The 18,793-nt window shown below is 38.0% G+C and overlaps 1 protein-coding gene across 1 annotated transcript; it reads left to right on the forward strand.

Annotated features, from left to right (window-relative positions):
* The first annotated feature begins 1,653 nt into the window (after positions 1 to 1,653).
* On the forward strand, positions 1,654 to 17,681 carry med16 (mediator complex subunit 16). The gene is made up of 16 exons (XM_024259153.2): positions 1,654 to 1,832; positions 3,508 to 3,688; positions 3,763 to 3,870; positions 3,952 to 4,121; positions 5,083 to 5,364; positions 5,735 to 5,884; positions 5,952 to 6,054; positions 6,134 to 6,289; positions 8,308 to 8,525; positions 9,066 to 9,272; positions 11,540 to 11,750; positions 11,819 to 11,952; positions 13,554 to 13,746; positions 15,120 to 15,336; positions 16,517 to 16,600; positions 17,463 to 17,681. The coding sequence occupies exons 2-16, from the start codon at positions 3,550 to 3,552 to the stop codon at positions 17,587 to 17,589; spliced, it is 2,499 nt and encodes an 832-aa protein (XP_024114921.1). The 5' UTR covers positions 1,654 to 1,832; positions 3,508 to 3,549; the 3' UTR covers positions 17,590 to 17,681.
* The last annotated feature ends 1,112 nt before the right edge of the window (positions 17,682 to 18,793 follow it).

Below are 18,793 nucleotides of genomic sequence, written 5' to 3' on the forward strand. Positions count from 1 at the left end.
GTCTAAAACTCCTCTGCTGTCATGTAAACCGTGAGAAGAGAATTTTGGCTTAAAAATGAACATTTTTCTGTTATACAAACAGATTCTGTAATAGTTAATGATGGACAGTTTGGGCTGAAATCCTGATGGTTATAAGCTAGATCTATCACTGCATTTACACAGAATGAGATTATGAGGGAAATTTCAATATAAAGATAATGTCACTGTGGATATCATTTAAAAGATTCTACAATATTGCCACTGCAATACACCTCATTCCATGCCAGTGTCTGAACTACTTTTGTTTCCAAACTGTAACACATTATCTCTGAAACTTTATTTTGTTTTTCTAAATGTTAAAGGTCTAGCTCTTAAACCATTTGGAGAAAAAAACTCTGTCAAGAATCTGTACATTGTTGATTTCAAATGAGGCTCATTTGTCTTTTAAAGGTGAGCAGACAGCTGTACCTGGTCCAGAAGTGTTGTGTCTCCTTTGTTGGTACATCCTTGTGTGTAATTGAGGCTACTTTGTTTCTTCTGTGTTCAGCTCTGAGCATTCTTTACTACCCTGGACTGCAAAAACATTGCTTCTCTTTTCTTTAGGTGTTTCTGCCTGGATGTGTTACTAGGTTTGAAATTGGCTTTTATTTGGTGTTTGGCAAATATCCTTTCAAGTTTTAAAGAGAGACAAGCATTGTAAATAATGACAATGTTTTAGCTCATGTCCTGGGAACCATTTTCTGTATTTTGTTAAAGGGAATTTTACTGTGATATTAACTAAACCTCCAAATTTTAGAGTTACTGTTAGAGTTAGCCCAACTCTTTGTCCCCTAAATGTGACCCTTGTGATGTCAGTTTATCTGATGTAAGAAATACTGATTAAAAGGTATCCAAGCATAAGATGTGTTGGAGCCACCCTTAATCTGGCTTGTCCCTTGGAGTCTGTGGGATGTTCCTTGGGAAACCGGACAAGGGACCTTTTCCCAATTCAGGATGGACCCTAGGATTGCAAGATCTTAAACACTTTAGCACATTAAGGTCTGGGGGGTTTATATGTTGGCTTTTTTGCTAAATTTTATCTGTAATGGAAAAGGCCTGGATTTTTAGGAATTACTTATATTTTAAATAAGTTCTGCTAGTAGATGTTTTCTGAACCTACCCAACACTGCATAACCATTGTTTCAGGTAATAATTCTCCTCTACTATTTAAGTTTTTTTTTATTTTATTTTTTTTACATTTAATTCTATTTCAAGTTTCTTTTGTACATAAATAAAATCGGGGTGAGATTGCAAATAAAGTTAACAGTGATATCTGTCACGAAATCTCTTTACATTACAATAATGTGCAGAACTAAATATTTTAGATAATTTTAATTCTCATACGTTTATGAAATGTATGCTGGGTTTTTTACATTTAAAATAAGTTGTGCATTGATGTCTACTGTGGACTAGTGAGACAAAAATGTGCTGAACTAATCTTTGTATTATTTCTACTTGTTAATAAAGTTTCAGAGGGAAAAAAGGTCTACTTCACGTTGAGCCGGAATAAAATAGGGATATAAAAGTAGTTATTAGAAATATGACATACAGTAGTTTTAATTTCTGTAACATTTTAATTAACTAATAGGCTTTGCGGTTTGATTTTTTTGGAAAATATTCTCTTATTTTTTTTCCTCTAAATATTTTTTTCAGGCAGGCAGATGTACGGACAGCAAATATGGGGTCCTGTGATGCACTAGTCTCTGGTGCGGTTTTTGTGTCTTTTAAATTGCTGTTTTCTCCAGCTCGTATTTATGTTTATTTCTGGACTCGTTTTTAAGACTTCTCTCAGTTTCTGTTGTAGCTTCAAATAGGTGAGTCCATCGTTTTAATCGTCAATAGCAGGCTTTATTTTCATTTGCATCACGTCCTGTGGCGCTTAGATGCTGGTTGTGTTTGAAAGGAAGAGATGAAAAGCGAACAGTTGACTTGTTAAAAACGGGTAACTTTTTTGTTTTAAAAATTTCCAACTCGCTTCGACGTTCTTAAAAGCTTGAGATTGCCATTCAGAAGGGGTTTTGAATCAACAGATGGTCCTGTTTTCGTTTTGCTACCATTTGAGCAAATTCAAGCAAGTTTTTGCCTTTTTTTGTGTTAAATAATGAATTAAAAAGACACAAAAATAGTCACGATTCATTAAAGTATCTCACTGGCTCCTACAGTTTTAAACGGAGTCTTTTGACATAACAAAATAAGGTATAAGCTTAAGAGCTCCCGTGACAATTACGACAATAAAGGTCCTCGAGACCTGTTATGTTTTTCTCCCTCTTTCAATTAAAGGCTTAAAAAATAATCTCGAGATTTGCAGTTTTTATCTGCAAACATTTTTTTTAGTAAAAACCTTAAAGTCCCCCTAAAATAAAAAATGTGTTTTTAACATGTAGCATTATTTTCTGATGATATACATTCCTCCCTTCCCGTTTCAAGCATTGGCTGTTTAGTTTATGGAAATAAGGATATCAAAGAGGTACAAGGATCTCTTCTGATTGTGACTTAATTTTGGCTATCTATATATGTGATGCGTCTATGTTGATTGAAATGTGTTTTAATTGACCATGCTTGAAACAATTAATTCTCAAACTTAAATCAGGAGTGTCAAACTCAATCGCACAAGCCAAGGGGCCAAAACACACCTTAGGTTGGGGGCCGAAGAGGATAAACATTTATTGAACACTAAAACTAAATGAAAACTTTTAAACTATAACTTTTTAACATAATTATGGACTAGATATATAGCATTACCTGCAATAATGCTAGTGTGAATGACGTAAGCTGAATGTGGCCACTGAAGATGCTAGTGCTGACAGCTGAAAATGCTGAAATTGATAGCTGAAAACGCTGCATTTGGATCCTTAAATCACTGAAGCTAACAGCCACCTAAAATATTAACTTAATGCCAAATTAGCCTAAAAAAAACGTAGGTAAGCCAAAACAACTAGCATGCAGCTGAAAAAATAGCTAAACTTCAAATAGCCACAAAAAAAAAGAAAAACTTAGTAAATGCCATAAATGTCCAAAAAGCTAGCAGAATGTCAATTTTTAAAACTGTAACTTTTTAAACATAATTATGAATAATACAAATGCAGGAATATTATTCCAGAATAAATCAACTTAAACATTAAATAACTTTCAATATTTTACTCTTCATAAAAATATATTTGGTCAAAATGATAGAAGTTAGGTTATAGGTTATATTATGCGAGGTAGGCTTACTCCACACCAACACTCCTGCCCTCAACTCAAAGGTGGATTTCTGATGAGCTCCCTTTTTTTCTGCAGAAATTGTCCCAGAAAACGACTTGCTTTCTAAAATTTGGGCTCAAAAGGACATTGACACAATTAAAAGTCCACTGGGACCTATTTTACAAATAAAAAAGATCAGAATGGGACTTTAAATTTACAAAATATAACACTTTCTACAGGAAATAATTCTATACCGAAAATCTAACCTTCTTTGAGACACAGATGTGTTCATCTGTTCCCCTTCAGGTCAGGTGAGGCTGAAGCTTCCTTTACTCCTCTTTGTTGGACATGGAACTGGCATACGTTTGTGAGTGGGAGAAGCGGCAGAAGAATGCCCACTGCCCGTCCATACCGGTAGTGTGCTCGTGGTCTTGCAGGAACCTGGTGGCGTTTACCACAGACCTAAAAAGTGACGACAATGAGAAGGGTACACACAGACACACACACATGACCACACAAACATCCAACTGTTGGTTTCATCTGTCTAAACCTGTATTTCAGATGTCAGTCACATGATCCATATCATCGACACTGAGCACCCCTGGGATGTCTTCTCCATCAACTCTGGTCACACTGAGGTCATTTCCTGTCTGGAATGGGACCAGTCAGGTCAGCTTCACTTTAGTTGACTTTTTTCAAAGTTTTAAAGTGCTATTCTTTAATCAAATGCTTGCGTTTGTGTGTGTGTAGGATCACGGTTGCTCTCTGCCGATGGTGATGGTCAGATTAAGTGCTGGTCCATGACTGATCACTTGGTAAACAGCTGGGAGAGCATCCTGTCAAGCTCTTTGGATAGAGATCCCATCATTGCTCTGAGCTGGTTGCATAATGGAGTCAAACTGGCTCTGCATGTGGAGATGGTAAGACATCGTCGGCAATAGTCTTGGTGCAAATGATTATTTTAATAGTCGACTAATCACAGATTTTTTTTTCCGATTAGTTGACTAATCGAGTTATGCGCAAAGTGGATAGAAAAGCACACAGCTTTACCATCATTAGCTTTAAACTAACTAAAACCTGGATATATAGCATTACCTGTGATAATGCTAGTGTGAATGCTGGAAGCTGAATTTGGCCGCTAAAGATGCAAGTGTTGCTAGCTGAAGATACTGAAGCTAATAGCTGAAAACGCTCAAGATAATAGCCAGCTAAAAATATTGCTAATATTAAATACGAAATTAGCCTAAAAAATACAAAAAAAGTTAGCCAAAAGAGCTAGCGTGGAGCTGAAATGTTAGCTAAACTCCAAAAAAGCCCCTCAAAAAACTGACATAATCCTAAATTAGCCAAATAACTAGCATGTAGCTAAAATATTTGCTTAACTCCAAACTAGCCTAAAAACTGAAAAATCCTAAACTAGCCAATATAGCTAGCATGTAGCTGAAATATTAGCTAAACTCCAAATTAGCCTAAAAACCGAAAAATTCCTTAATTAGCCAAAATAGCTAGCATGCAGCTAAAATATTCGCTTAACTCCAAACTAGCCTAAAAGCTGTAAATTCCTAAACTAACCAAAATAGCTAGCATGTGGCTGAAATTAGCCAAAATCCAAACTAGCCTAAAACTGAAAAAATCCAAAATTAGCCAAAATAGCTACCGCGTAGTTAAATTAGCCTAAAAAAAACTTTAATAAATGCCAAAACAGTCCAAAAAGCTAGCAGAATGCCATTATAACTTGAAAAAAACTTGAGAAATTGACTATTAAATTAGTCGTTGACTATTTTGATAGTCGATTAGTCGACTAATCGTGGCAGCCCTAGTCTGCAAAGTGCAAAGGCTACAGAGCCAGTATATAATTGACACAATGTCTTCTCCTTTCAGTCTGGCTCCACAAACTTTGGAGAAAAGTTCTCGCGGGTGAAGTTCTCCCCCTCTCTCACCCTGTTTGGGGGAAAACCGATGGAAGGCTGGCTCGCCGTAACAGTTAGCGGTTTGGTCACGGTGTCTTTGCTGAAGCCAGGCGGCTCCTTGCTCACTGCTAGTGAGAGTCTGTGCCGGCTTCGAGGACGGGTGGCGTTGGCTGATATTGCCTTCACTGGGGGAGGTAACATTGTGGTTGCAGCAACGGATGGAAGCAGCTCCTCTCCTGTCCAGTTCTACAAGGTCAGTGCAGTGATTGTTACTAGAGCCCCCTCTGATGAAAATCCAGTTTTTTGAGTTTTAACATGTCTGTGTGCCATTTTTCCTCTGAAAGAGAACAAATGTAATAAGAAATGATTTTGTTTGGGGCGGAGCTACTCAGCTCAGCTCCAAAAGCCACGCCCCCTCAGAGGAGATTTTGGAAACAGAGGCTTCATATCAACATGAAAAACGTCTTTTTAAGACATTTATGTTGTGGACTTTTGGTTAAAAACTTCATAATCATAATTAAAATACTACTGTGAATGTTTTTTTTAATTAAAAGAAATATCATAAGCGGACTTTAAAACTCTTACCTGCTCATCTTCTCATAATTGTTTGACTCCGTATTCAGGTGGTGGTTAGTGTTGTGAGTGAGAAGTGTCGCATTGACACTGAGCTGCTGCCATCCCTGTTTCTGCGCTGCACCACCGATCCAATGAGGAGGGACAAATACCCGGCTGTCACACACCTGAAGTTCCTGACCAGAGAGAACTCTGAGCAGGTAGCTACCATCACTAGTGCTGGTACCACCAAGTCTTCTGCCATTCGACCGCTTGTGTGTGTTTTAGGTTCTGTTGTGTGCGTCCAACCAGACTGGCAGCATTGTGGAATGCTGGTCTCTTAGGAAGGAAGGTCTTCCTGTCAATAACATCTTCCAGCACAGCCCAGCTGGTGAGAAAACCTCCAGCTCAGCAGTTTTAAGCTGTTTTAAACCGTCTGGATCCTCTGACCCTTGACCTTCTGCTTGCAGTGGGTGAAAAGCAGCCAACCATCCTGAAGTGGCGTATTCTGTCAACCACCGGCGACCTCGAGAGAGTGTCTGCTGTGGCTCTTCCCAAACTGCCCATCTCCATATCCAACACGGACCTCAAGGTCACATCAGACACTAAGTTCTGTCCAGGGCTTGGTGAGTAGAACCCAGAACCGCCAAACCTGACTTTAAGGGTAGATCTCCAATAAGGCTGACGTCACAGCGGCTCTGTGAACGCCGTCTCCATCATTTCAGGGGTCAAAGAGTGTGTCGCTGCTGCAGATCTTTGATCTTTTGTCGTGTCCACTCGACTGTCTGCCTTTGATGAGTTCTCTTCATGTTGTTGGCAAAAAAATAAAGTGCTGCAAGGTCTGTTACAGATCAGAACCGATGTTTGGGGTCTCTTCTAATGGAGCTCCACCTCCTATCACCAACACACAAATACAGCGCAGAGCAGTGGGGCCACGAGGAGGAGGTAGCGGTGCATGTCGAAAGCATTGATATTATAGCAATGCAGTGAGCATCAGCAGCAAGAATAAAGCAGTAATAGTTGATCGTTCACCTGGTGCAGGTGAGGATAACAGAGACTGACAGAGAAACTAACAGGCTCTGCAGGAACCTGTGATTCCACTTCCTCACATTGACAGGATTTTGGGAAAAGTTCTGTTTTCGTTATTCGATTACAGTTAAAAACAACAAGAAAAGTTCCGGTTCCAGCCAGCAGCCTCTCAAAAGTAACTGACTTGCATTAGTACCGGATAGTAGGGCTGTCAAATTATCCCGTCAACCACGATTAATTAATTACAGACATTATAATGCCCGTGTCAAAGTCAAGGCCCGGGAGCCGGATCTGGCCCTCCGGGTAATTCTATCCGGCCCTCCAGATCATTTTATTTTATTGTTATTAATGACCCGATGTTATCTTACGCTTATTTCTAACTTGTATAATTTTGTCAAAATATATATTTAATGGAGAGTAAAATATTGAAAGTTATTTAAGGTTAAAGTTGATTTATTCTGGAATAATATTCCTGCCTTTTTATTATTCATAATTATATTAAAAAGTTGCAGTTTTAAAGTTTAAAAAATTGGCATTCTGCTAGCTTTTTGGACTATTTTGGCATTTACTAAAAATATATTTAGCTAATATTCCAGCTACATGTAGCTGTTTTGGCTAATTTAGGCTTTTTAAATGTAGTTTTAGAGTGTTCAATGAATGTTTATCCTGTTTGGCCCACAGCCTAAGGTGTGTTTTGGATTTTGGCTCCCTGTGCGATTGAGTTTGACACCCCTGTTCTAATGGGTTTCTGTCGCGTTAATCTAATTTTTGCGTCGGATGGTTAGTTCCGTGTTCTGCACACTTGGAGGAGAATTTTACCCCACTCATATCATGATTTTTTGGAAAAAAAATAATATTAAATAAATTGTTGAACTTCAGTCCTGTTATAGGCCTTTTTGTAGTTTAAATTATTTCTTTTTTTAAAATAAAAACAAACTGTTTAATAGGTGGTGCATTGCGTTGTCATGGTAACAGCTTCATTTATAACTTAAAAACATTAAACATGAAAACATAATAAAGCCACCTTTTTAGTTTTATTTTCATCTTTCACTGCGCGACAATGTCACAAACTTAAATAAAATACCTCAAAATGAGTCTTTTGACAGCAATTATTAGGTTTAAAATCATTGTGATTAAAGTCGATTAATTAGTTACAGCTCACAATTAATTAATCACACAAAAAAATGAATGGCATGACAAGTACTACTGGATAGAACCCAAAAACTTTAAGACAAATAAAAGTTCCCTACAGATTGTGTGTTCATCTGTTGGCTGACATCATCCCCTTTGACTGCAGTGATCCATCATTTTCTTCCTTTTCATTCTGCAGAAGTTGATAAAAAGAGACGCTTGAATTTAGAGTTTTTCTGACAACCAGCAGTAACACATGTGGACCATGATGACATTTGCTGGCTCTTTCTCTCTATATCAAAGTCACTGATTTTACCCTTCGAATGCATCAAAACTTTGTGTGCTTGACTCCCAAAATGGCAGACGACAGCATGTCTAGACCATTGCCCAACTAGGGCTCTATAATTGACCATCTGGGGGCACTCTTGGACAGAAAGCATGCTGCACTGCTTGACTAAACCCTGTCTGTTCTTCTGGTTTTCAGGTCTGGCTCTGGCCTTTCATGACGGCAGTATTCAGATCCATCATCGCCTCTTGCTTCAGTTCATGGGGATCTACTACAGCTCGTCGTCCTCTGGTACACGGCCTGGAGACGAAGCAACCTTGAAACGCCAAAGAACTTCGGGTCCTTTCCTCCACTTTAAAGCTTTGCAGTTCTCTTGGACATCGCTAGCTTTGGTTGGAATTGACAACTTTGGCAAGGTGAGCTCCTTGCTGCTAGATTCTAGAATAGCTTTGACTCAGTCAAATTCAAATGTTATTTGCTACATACATACAGTACTGTATAGTACATTTAAGTGTGAAATGAATTGCACGACTGTCCAACAGAGTGCAGGTCTTAGACCAGCAAGTATAAAAAAGGATCAAAGTTTAGGTGTTTCAATTCAATTTATGAAGATAAATCCAGCAATGACAGTGTTAAGCTCACTAAAGTGTCCATGTGCTCCAAAGTATTCAAAATGTATAAAGTGGTGATGCCATAGACTAAAGGTCGGCAACCTTTAACAAACAGCCATTTGGACTTGTTTTCTACTGATCAAAACCTAGAAGGAGCAGCATAGTCTTACTTTAAAAGAGAAAAGAGACACATGTGGATCTGGAGCTGCAGGTTGCAGACCTCTGCTTTAGAGTAATGCTGTTTTCCTTTCAGAAACACCTGAGATAGACTGATTTGTCGTTTGTGTTTGACAGTGCTAGTACTGCATAGTTGATATCTCCTTTTTCTTTGTGCTTGTTGTTCAGCTCCACATGCTGCGGGTGTCGCCCTCAATGTGTCAGGTGCTGGATATGAATACGACACTTCGCCACCTGCTGTTTCTGCTGGAGTACTGCATGGTGACTGGCTATGACTGGTGGGATGTGCTGCTGCATGTGCTTCCCAATATGGTGCACAACCTGGTGGAGAAGCTGCATGAAGAATATATGAGGCAGAACCAGGCTCTGCAGCAGGTCAGTAAGGCATGCTGGGAGTATTGGAGCTCTTTTCCTGCTGGTTTCAGCATTCATGTAACCCTTTAGTCTCTGTAATCATGTCTTTCTGCTTTACTTTGTCATGGATCTCCACATCTACACACAACTGAAATAAAATAATAGTTGTGTGTAGACTTCCACAATATGAGAAAAATCTGTGTTTTAAACTGCAATGACAATAGGACTTGTGTTAAATAGTAAAATACCCCCCAAAACACACACTACACAGTACATTTCCATTTCACTGCAATATTTTTATTTAAATAATTTTCAGCTTTGGCATGTTTTGCATTGTACCTGTGTTTGGAGAACATGACCTGTCCTGAAACCAAAGTATCTCCAAATAGCTCATGTTAGGGGTGTAACGGATCACTAAACTCACATTTCCAGTCATGTAAAGGATAATTTTCAGATCAGTTAAAAGGTAAAAAACGTAAAACTAACTAGATTAAAACTAAAAATGTATTCTTTTGAAATGTTTTATGACATATATTTTTTAAAAACATATAAAGTACTTCAAAACACAAACAAACATATTACATCAAAAATGTGCTAATTGAGGCCTATTTATAAAAACAAAACACTAAAAATATCTTTGATCTTATGAATATTCCTTTACAAAAAAATACTAGGGCTGGAAATCTATTAAAAAAAATTAATTAATCGCAAATCTGGGAAAAGTAATAGTGATTAATCAACATTAATTAATTAATTATTTATTTTAGTTTAGGTATTTGCCAGCCACTTATTATCTGCAAATCATCGCGACATGAAATCACACGTAAAATTGTACATTTAGAGCATTAATTTGAACCCTTTGGAACTTATATGGTCTAAAACTCAGTTTTTGTGTTCTTTTGAATTTTCTGTATTTTCAATTTGAAAGACTATCTGCTGCTTATTTGGTATCATTTTAAACAGCACAACCTCTCCTATGTGACACTGCCTTTATGTTGTCATTTTTCATGTTATATTCACACACTGGACATAAAATCCTGTAAAAACAGAAGATTCTGTTTGGTAAAATGGGAATCATTTTGCTGTGGAAACCCCTAAAAAGTTTAACAAACTGTTTGTACAACATAGAATGAAAGTTTTGGGTATAATTTTATTGGAAAAAAAAACAAGAATAAAATTTGTCAGCAAACAAATCAACACGTTTTTGAAGGAAAATACAAAAATATCCAGACTAAAGTCACACAAGGCAGCCCAAAAAATAGGAATTTCTTACTGCCGTTTAATTGACATTTTTCCTGGAATGCTATTTTTTTTCAGATTTTTTTTCTTAAACATTTTTCTTATTGTCTTTGTGAAAAATAATGAAACCATTTTTTTGGGAGAAGTTTGATCCACTGGATTCCTGCTCTCAGGTGGGGGCGTGTCTGTCCATTCTGAACTGCTCACCTTCTGTGACGTCGGTGGGTGGGACTTCTGCTGTGAACTGCAGAGTTTCCGCAATTTTTAGACAACGTCAGTGCTCGTTTTTGTGGATAATTCATGTCGGTCTGCATCCCAAAGCAGAATAATAGTCAGTCTCCTCTTTGAATTTCTCATAGCAGACAGCTCAGTTTGGCTCCGCCCCCCTTAGTGGGTCCTCTGCTTCTGCTGATTTAATAAAATAAAACATCACTTTTGTCCAAAAACTAGAAATTAACACCATATTATTTCTTTAATTTAATAAAATCTCAATCACATAATGTAAAAAAAACGTTTATTTTAGACAGAGTTTAGTTGCTCGGATGTCACAGCTGCAGGACAGGATGAGGGTCGTTAATACATATCAGCAAATTAATTATTATCATTAATTATTAATTGTGCGCATTAACGTCAATGATCACAGCTCTAGATTTAACCCTTTACCAGAGGAGATGTCACTGAAGAAATCAAAATAACACACAGCCTCTCAACTACTGTTCCTCTTCAACTGTTTTACACGATCAACGTCACATTGATGGTTAACTGGTTGAAGAGTTACGGTGGTTTAAAGGGTTCAACGCTGGAGCCAAAGCTCCGGTGTTAAAGAGGCAGAATGGAGAAACACTAATAGCATCAGTCGATGACTTTTCTGTAATCCACACTCATTCACTGTGTTAACATGCTTTTAAATAGTTGTTTGTCTTGCTTGATCAAATGTGAAGTTGTTAGTTGGTGGTTAGGTGTAAAAAGCGCAGCAGCAATCTGAGGTGTTTGACATGCAGAGTTTGTTGTTCATCAACAGTCTCCAATCTGAACGTTCTCCATTTTAGGTTCTGGCAACACGCATTGTCGCTGTGAAAGCCTCTCTGTGCAAACTGTCAGCAGCAACAGCAGCTAGAGCTTGTGACTTCCACGCCAAGCTGCTGCTGATCGCCATCAGCTCCACGCTGAAGTCTCTGCTGAGGCCTCACGTCCTCAGCACCCCCGACAAAAGTCCAGGTGATCGACTCAGTGAGATCTGTGCCAAGAACACGGACACAGGTGAGACGACAGCATCCAATGAACACGGACATGGAGCTAAGTGATGACTGAGGATTGTGTTTCCACAGAAATAGACAAAGTCATGATTAATCTGAAGACAGAGGAGTTCGTGCTGGACGGGCCCCCCCTTCAGTCCCTGCAGCAGCTCATCCAGTGGGTAGGGGACTTTGTCCTCTACCTTCTGGCCAACCTGCCCAACCAGGTGAGGTTCTGACTGCACATTTCTGAGGTCCAGCTTAGCAAACAGACATTATTGAGTGACTGTGGGTGGAGATTGATCCAGTTTCAAATGTTTTGGTATCTGCTGTTGTTTGCAGTGGAGCAAAAAACTGAAAAAGTCAAACCTGAGAATAAATCAGACAGAACTTAAAAATGGACCGGACAGAATATGTTTGGTAGCATCCTCCTTTAAAAACTTTTTATATAGTTTCACTATTATTTTTAGAGGAACTAATCACTTTTGATGTTTCCATTTGAGCTGTACAGCCTTCACAAACTATATTGCACAATAATATCGGTTGCCGATAATTATCGGCCGATAATGGACAGAATGACGTCACGCCAATAATTCAGATAAGAAAAAAAATTGCAGGTAAAATAAATCTATAATTAAACGCTTAAACTGCAGAGGCTTCCTCACTGACCACTTACTATTTACTGTGTTACAACTTGTCAGCCTTATCGGTACTGCTTAAAGGTGCTAGCATAGCAGCTCGACAAAAGTATGGACCATGAAGGCGGAGCTTTTGTCCATCTCTCCCTCGCTGCTTTAGGAGGTGCTGCTCTCGCGGCGGCGCTCACACAGACAACAAACACATGCGGATTGCAGAGCTGGCATTACCAAAAAGGTCCAAAGTGTGTCTGTATTTATCCAAAGTAGATGAAGACGGCGCGTGTTGTTTCAGATGTAACCCACATGTTTCTTGTAAAAGCGGGAACACCAGTAACCTGTTCAAATGCCGCGCTAAAACACACCAGATTCTAGCGGAGAGGTGCGCTTGATTCTAATCTGTTAGAACGTGTGTAAGAGGAACTCTTAGAAAATGAATTTAAACGTTCATTTTGAGTTTGCCTCATTTTTTATCTTTTTAAATTGGGAACATCAAAAATGATGCTGACAGAGAGGCTCTGCGGGGCCACCAGCCTCCTGAACTTTGTGATATTTTATTCATTGAGACAATAATAAAAAAAGGTCCCCTGATTTTATTTTTGTTTTTAATTTTTCCCTCTTGGGTTAACGCGAGACATTGAGCCTTCAAACTCAGTCACAGAGACACAGAAACACAGTAGAAGCAGTTATCATAGAAAATACAGTCCCGGATCGAACCCCCCAGCACCAGGAAATGGAGACGTGTTTACTGATCTCTCAACATCATCTGTGTGTCTATACATGTAGCGATCATGCTAAAGCATTAGCTGGTAGCTCCTCCCTCATATGGACGCAGCGTCAAGCTTAAGGAACACGTTTTTGACAGGCAACAAGCATCAAATACGCCGCGCGGCAAAAGAGGGGCGGGACACACGAATTTGTCTCCAGAATCGCGTTCAATGTAAACGCATTCCTGTAATTCTGCCTTTGAATTAGTCAGATTACTGAACACACCAGTTACCTGCCACAGGTGGTCCTAAATAAAAACAGGATCATCACTCGCTTGAATAACAATCTTTTCCTACCGTTTTTGAAAAGCTGCAAATAATTTTGGTCCGTCCATGTGAGGTCAGTGTGAATGTGGGTTTCTTCTGTTTTCATTGTTCCAGTGTGAACAAGAAGCTGACTTTAAGCTCTTGTGACCTGAACTCTAGGGTTCCATGGTTCGGCCTGGATTTGGTTTCATGAGAGACGGTGCATCTCTGGGGATGTTACGGGAGATGCTGGTGATGATCAGGATCTGGGGTCTTCTGAAGCCAGGCTGCCTGCCCACCTTCACCGCCATGTCGGATAGTCAAGACAGCCTTCAGCTGCTGTTCCGACTGCTGACCAAGTTATGGCTGTGCTGTAAGAAACGCATTCTTCCCCCACTCTGAGAAGATGAAACTTGTAAATGTTGATCATGAGGTGGTCCTCATTTTGGAAACCTCTTGATACAGCTTTATGACTTTAGTTGTTTTACAGTTCCAAAGTATGCCTCAGTCACACCTGTGTTCCTCTTCAGGTCCACTTCCACCATCTATTGATCTATTCTCAAAGCGTTCCCAGTCATCTCCCAATTATGAAAATGACATTTTAGCTAAAATTTTTCCAGGACATAGTTTCTGAAGAGCAGCAGGAGTTCATTAGTAATTCACCTTTGAGTTATGGGCGGGACTGTTGACGTCAACCTTTATGGCAGGAGTGTCAAAGTCAATCGTCCAAAACACATCTTAGGTCGCGGGGCGAACAGGATAAACATTTACTGAACACTCTAAAACTACATTTTAAAACATTAAAACCATAACTTTATTACATGATCATGTATTAGATATATAGTATTACCTGCAATAATGCTAGTGTGAATGATGTAAGCTGAATTTGGCCACTGAAGATGCTGAAATTGATAGCAAAAAATGCTGAAGCTGAAAACAGAAATAACTGAAGCTAATTGCTGAAAACGCTAAATCTAATAGCTAAAAACAATAATGCTGATAGCCAGCTAAAATATTAGCTAAATGGCAAGATTTCCTAAAAACAAAAAAAAAAACCTTAGGTTAGCCAAAACATCTAGCATGAGCTGAAAAAAATAGCTAAACTCCAAAATAGACTGAATAATGGAAAAAAAGCCTAAATTAGCCAAAACAGCTAGTGCATAAATATTAGCCTAACTTCAAAATAGCCTTAAAACTTTTTTTTTTAAATCCAAAATTAGCCAAAACAGCTAGCATGTAGCTGAAATATTAGCTGAATTCTAAAACAAAGACGTTCATGGATCTATTTGTCTGCAAGTGCACGCCTCAGAATGAGGTGAACATTCGAGTACAGGGTCGTGGTTTTTCGTCAAAGTTTCTTGGTCACACCTACAAGCTTTTTTAACTGGCATTTTTTCGTCTGATCTAAAATACTTAGAAATGCAGTTTTACTCCTACATTTCTTTAGACATGTCTTGCATCATCGGAAAAATGCCATAAGAACATATTGAAACCTCAATTTTCATTGGAGTGGGTCTTTAAGATGCTCCTTCTCCTCTTACGACCCTCCACAAGCCCAGACAACCCAAAAACCAGGAGCATCTGTGTGGTGCCCTAAACCAATGCTGTTCAGTTTGGTTGGTAAGGGCTTGACATGTTTTAATGCGAACTGTAATGCAACTATTGCCATATCATGTTACATTACACTGACCCAAGCCGCTGCGTCCTGTAGGAAGCCGTTGTTCATGGCAGTATTTTGTTTCTCAGCTCGGGAGGATGGCCCCCCCCAGGAGCCAGATGAGAGCCTCATTGATGAGTGCTGCCTGCTTCCCAGTCAGCTGCTGGTTCCGAGCATGGACTGGCTCCCTGTGAACGATGGAGTCATTGTGAGGCTGCAGGGAAAGATCCCCCTCAAGCTGCAGTTTGGGAAAGCGTCATCCTTACCAGGAGCAGGGGGTGGCTCCCCACTGGAAGCACTCACCAGGTATTAATCACCTGCTGTGTAAAGGTTTGCACAGCCTTTGGAATCAAATCTGGCATATGCTCATATCTTGTAGTTGATGTCTACTGGAATACTTTGATATATCAAACTGTGTATTTCCTTTATAGTTCTCATCACTTTACAACCCACCATAAGAATGTTGTGGCTTACATTGTAATTTATAAATAACTAAAATATCAATGTTTTATTGGTAAAAATATTTGTAAAGAAAAAAATTAAAAGACATAAAAAAAGTAAAAGGAATGACAGGAGATAATAGGAAAGTGTCTTCTCGTTACTGTAACACACATGTCAAAGTCTAGGCCCGGGGGCCGGATCTGGCCCTCTGGGTAAATATATCCAGTCCTCCAGATCATTTTTGGATTTGGAGACAGCCCTGTTGTTAGACACTGATGCTAACATGCTAATGCATCTATTGTGTGACAGGAAATAATTATTTAAATCTAAATAACCTGCTGATGATTACACATTTCTCTTATGAGCCACAGAACGTTCAAATTTGATAAAAAAAACCCGCAAGATCTGGAAAAAACTATATTGTGCCAAATCATTATTGTCGTAAACAGAAATGTCTCCGTTGAGTTAATATTTCTGTTTTAGAGAAGAATAGATTTGGAAAAAAAAAAATGTTTTTCATCAACCCCATAACATGATTTTATGTTTATAGGAGACTTTCTGTATTATGTATTTTGTAACTGTTGCAGCTTTCAAAGTTGCTTAGAGTCCCATTCCAACCATATTTCTTCCTTCGTAAAATCGTTTTTTAGCTAAATTCAAAAAGCCTTGGTCGTTTTTTATGACATATTTTATGCACAGTGGCAGTAGCTTATTAAAAATACAATTCTGGGTTGTGGGCAGGACTGGTGGCAAAGAGCAACACCAAGTATTTCATATTTTTTTAATAAAACTGTGAAAGAAAAAGCCTGGAGCGAGATTCACGAAACATTTCACATGAAGTCTCCTCCAGCTGTAGATGGAAGACGTTTACTAGTAAACAGTAAAAAAACGGAAAAAAAAAGAAGAAGCCCCTCCCTGCATGTCCAGTGTGAACACTAGGCTTTCTACAGAAACAAGCCCTTTCACTTACTTTTTTTTGGTTAACATTTATTTTGTACACATTATGCAACTAAAAACCTCAGTGACTTCTTGTTGCTATGTCCAGGAGTCCTGGCTCACAGAAGATGGACAACCTGCGCTGTGTCTTTTTGGGAGTTTGTCCTACTGAAGAAAGTAAAGCCTGCACCAGGTAAACAATAAACAACAATATTGTCCTAGAGCATGTGTACCAAAGTCCAGGCCCGGGGGCCGGATCCGGCCCTCCAGATCATGTTATTTTATTGTTATTAATGGTCCGATGTTATCTTGAGCTCATTTCTAACTTGTATAATTTTGACAAACTATATTTTTATGGGGAGTAAAAAAAGTTATTTAAGGTTTAAATTGATTTATTCTGGAATAATATTCCTGCCTTTGTATTATTCATAATTTTGTTAAAAAGTTACAGTTTTAAATCTTTAAAAATTGTCGTTCTGCTAACTTTTTAGACTATTTTGGCATTTACTAAGATTGTCTAGGCTATTTTTGCGTTTAGCTAATATTTCAGCTACATGTTAGCTGTTTTTGGCCTTTTTATTTATTTATTTATTTTTTTAGACTGATTTGGAGTTAGGCTAATATTCACATGCTAGCTGTTTTGGTCAAGGCTTTTTTCTGTTTGTTTTTTTAAAGCTATTTTTAAGTTCAGCTATTTTTCAGCCTAATGCTGTTTTGGCTAGCCTAAGTTTTATTTTAGTTTTCTATCAGCTTCAGCATTTTCAGATATCAGCACTAGCATCTTCAGCATCCAAATTCAGCTTACAGCATTCACACCAGCATTATCACAAGTAATGCTATGGATCTAATTCATATTTATGTTAAAAGTTTAGTTTTTAAAGTTTAGTTTTAGAGTGTTTAATAAATGTTTATCCTGTTCGTCCCGCGACCTAAGGTGTGTTTTGGATTTTGACTTCTTGTGTGATTGAGTTTGACACCCCTGTCCTGGAGCCACCCTTGATATAAGATACTGATGCAGTTGATTAGTTTTAAGCATGGGGCTGTTCCTCCCTCAGGTGTGGCTGTGTGACGATGCTCCGTTCCCCCAACAAGACCAACGCGATGAAGCAGTGGGAGCAGCGCTGGATCAAGAACTGCCTGTGTGGAGGTCTGTGGAGGAGGATCCCAGCTGCTCACAGCTAACACTGAAAGCTGCATCAGTCTGTGTATGAACGTTTGTGTTTTCCACTGTAAATATTATCATTCTTTTAATAAAAGACAACAGTCTGAACAGCTCTGGTTCTGATTATGTTTCATCTTTGTATTGTTTCACAATGTGAGCAGCTGTTAGAACTAAAGACTTTTCTTATAACCAATTTATGTTTGTAGTAGTTTACCAGTTGTTCCCGGTGAATGCTAAAATGTATTTTAACACACACAGTCCAGTATGCTTCTTTGTTTTTGTAGTTCTTAAAAAAATATGAACGAAAAAAAAAATTGAAGCAAAACACTTTTGTTTTGTTTTTAATACAAGAAAAATTAGAATGATTATCATCTGTTTTTTTTCTAATAAATAAAAAACAAGTAGCAGCTGTTTTTTATGTTTATATTTACACATATAAAAATTAGAATGAATATCACACTTTTTTGTTGAATGCAATATGCTTCCATAGGCATTAAATTAAAAAACTGGATCTTTCTTCAAACTTGTGTGTATTAAAAAAGATTTCCTTGATTTTTGTTATTTTTTAAGAATTAAGGGAGATGGGTTGTTTTTCACAGTTTTTATTTACGCATACATTACTCATATTCAGAAAATCATTTAGCATTAATTCTTATATAGAATAAAAGCTTGACGTTTTATCTTTAAATGTGTATTTCTTTGCGTCTAGAAGTCATTGTAACGCGAAGTAATTATACATATAAGACATTCTGATACAATGTGACAACCAACCCCAACACGGGATTGGTTGTCACACGGTGTGGGCTTGGTTGTCCTAATAAGTTCAATAGGATTTAGTGATGAATTAGGATTTAAAAGAAGTATTCTTTTTTTTAAAGCTGGAAACTATGGACGTTTTTTGAGTCAATATTAAAAGTAATGTTTAATTCTTATTTGACAATTCAATATGCAATTCAGGCTTGGAAAATGAAAATACATTTTTCAATTTAGAATTCAATATGACATTTTTATTTATTTATTTTAATCAATTGCATTTCAAATTGTCATGAGTTGTTGATGTCATAATTCAAATGCTAATGCATTCTGCAATTTACAATTCAACATGCAATTTGACCTTTAATTTTGAGAATGCATTATGCAATTAACTACACGATATTAAAAATCACATTTCAGTGCACGGTGTGCTTTAAACTCATTTTAAAGAAATGTAAAATCTATTTCATT

This window comes from Oryzias melastigma, linkage group LG4 (genome assembly GCF_002922805.2).
Source record: "Oryzias melastigma strain HK-1 linkage group LG4, ASM292280v2, whole genome shotgun sequence".
Classification (NCBI taxonomy): Eukaryota; Metazoa; Chordata; class Actinopteri; order Beloniformes; family Adrianichthyidae; genus Oryzias; species Oryzias melastigma.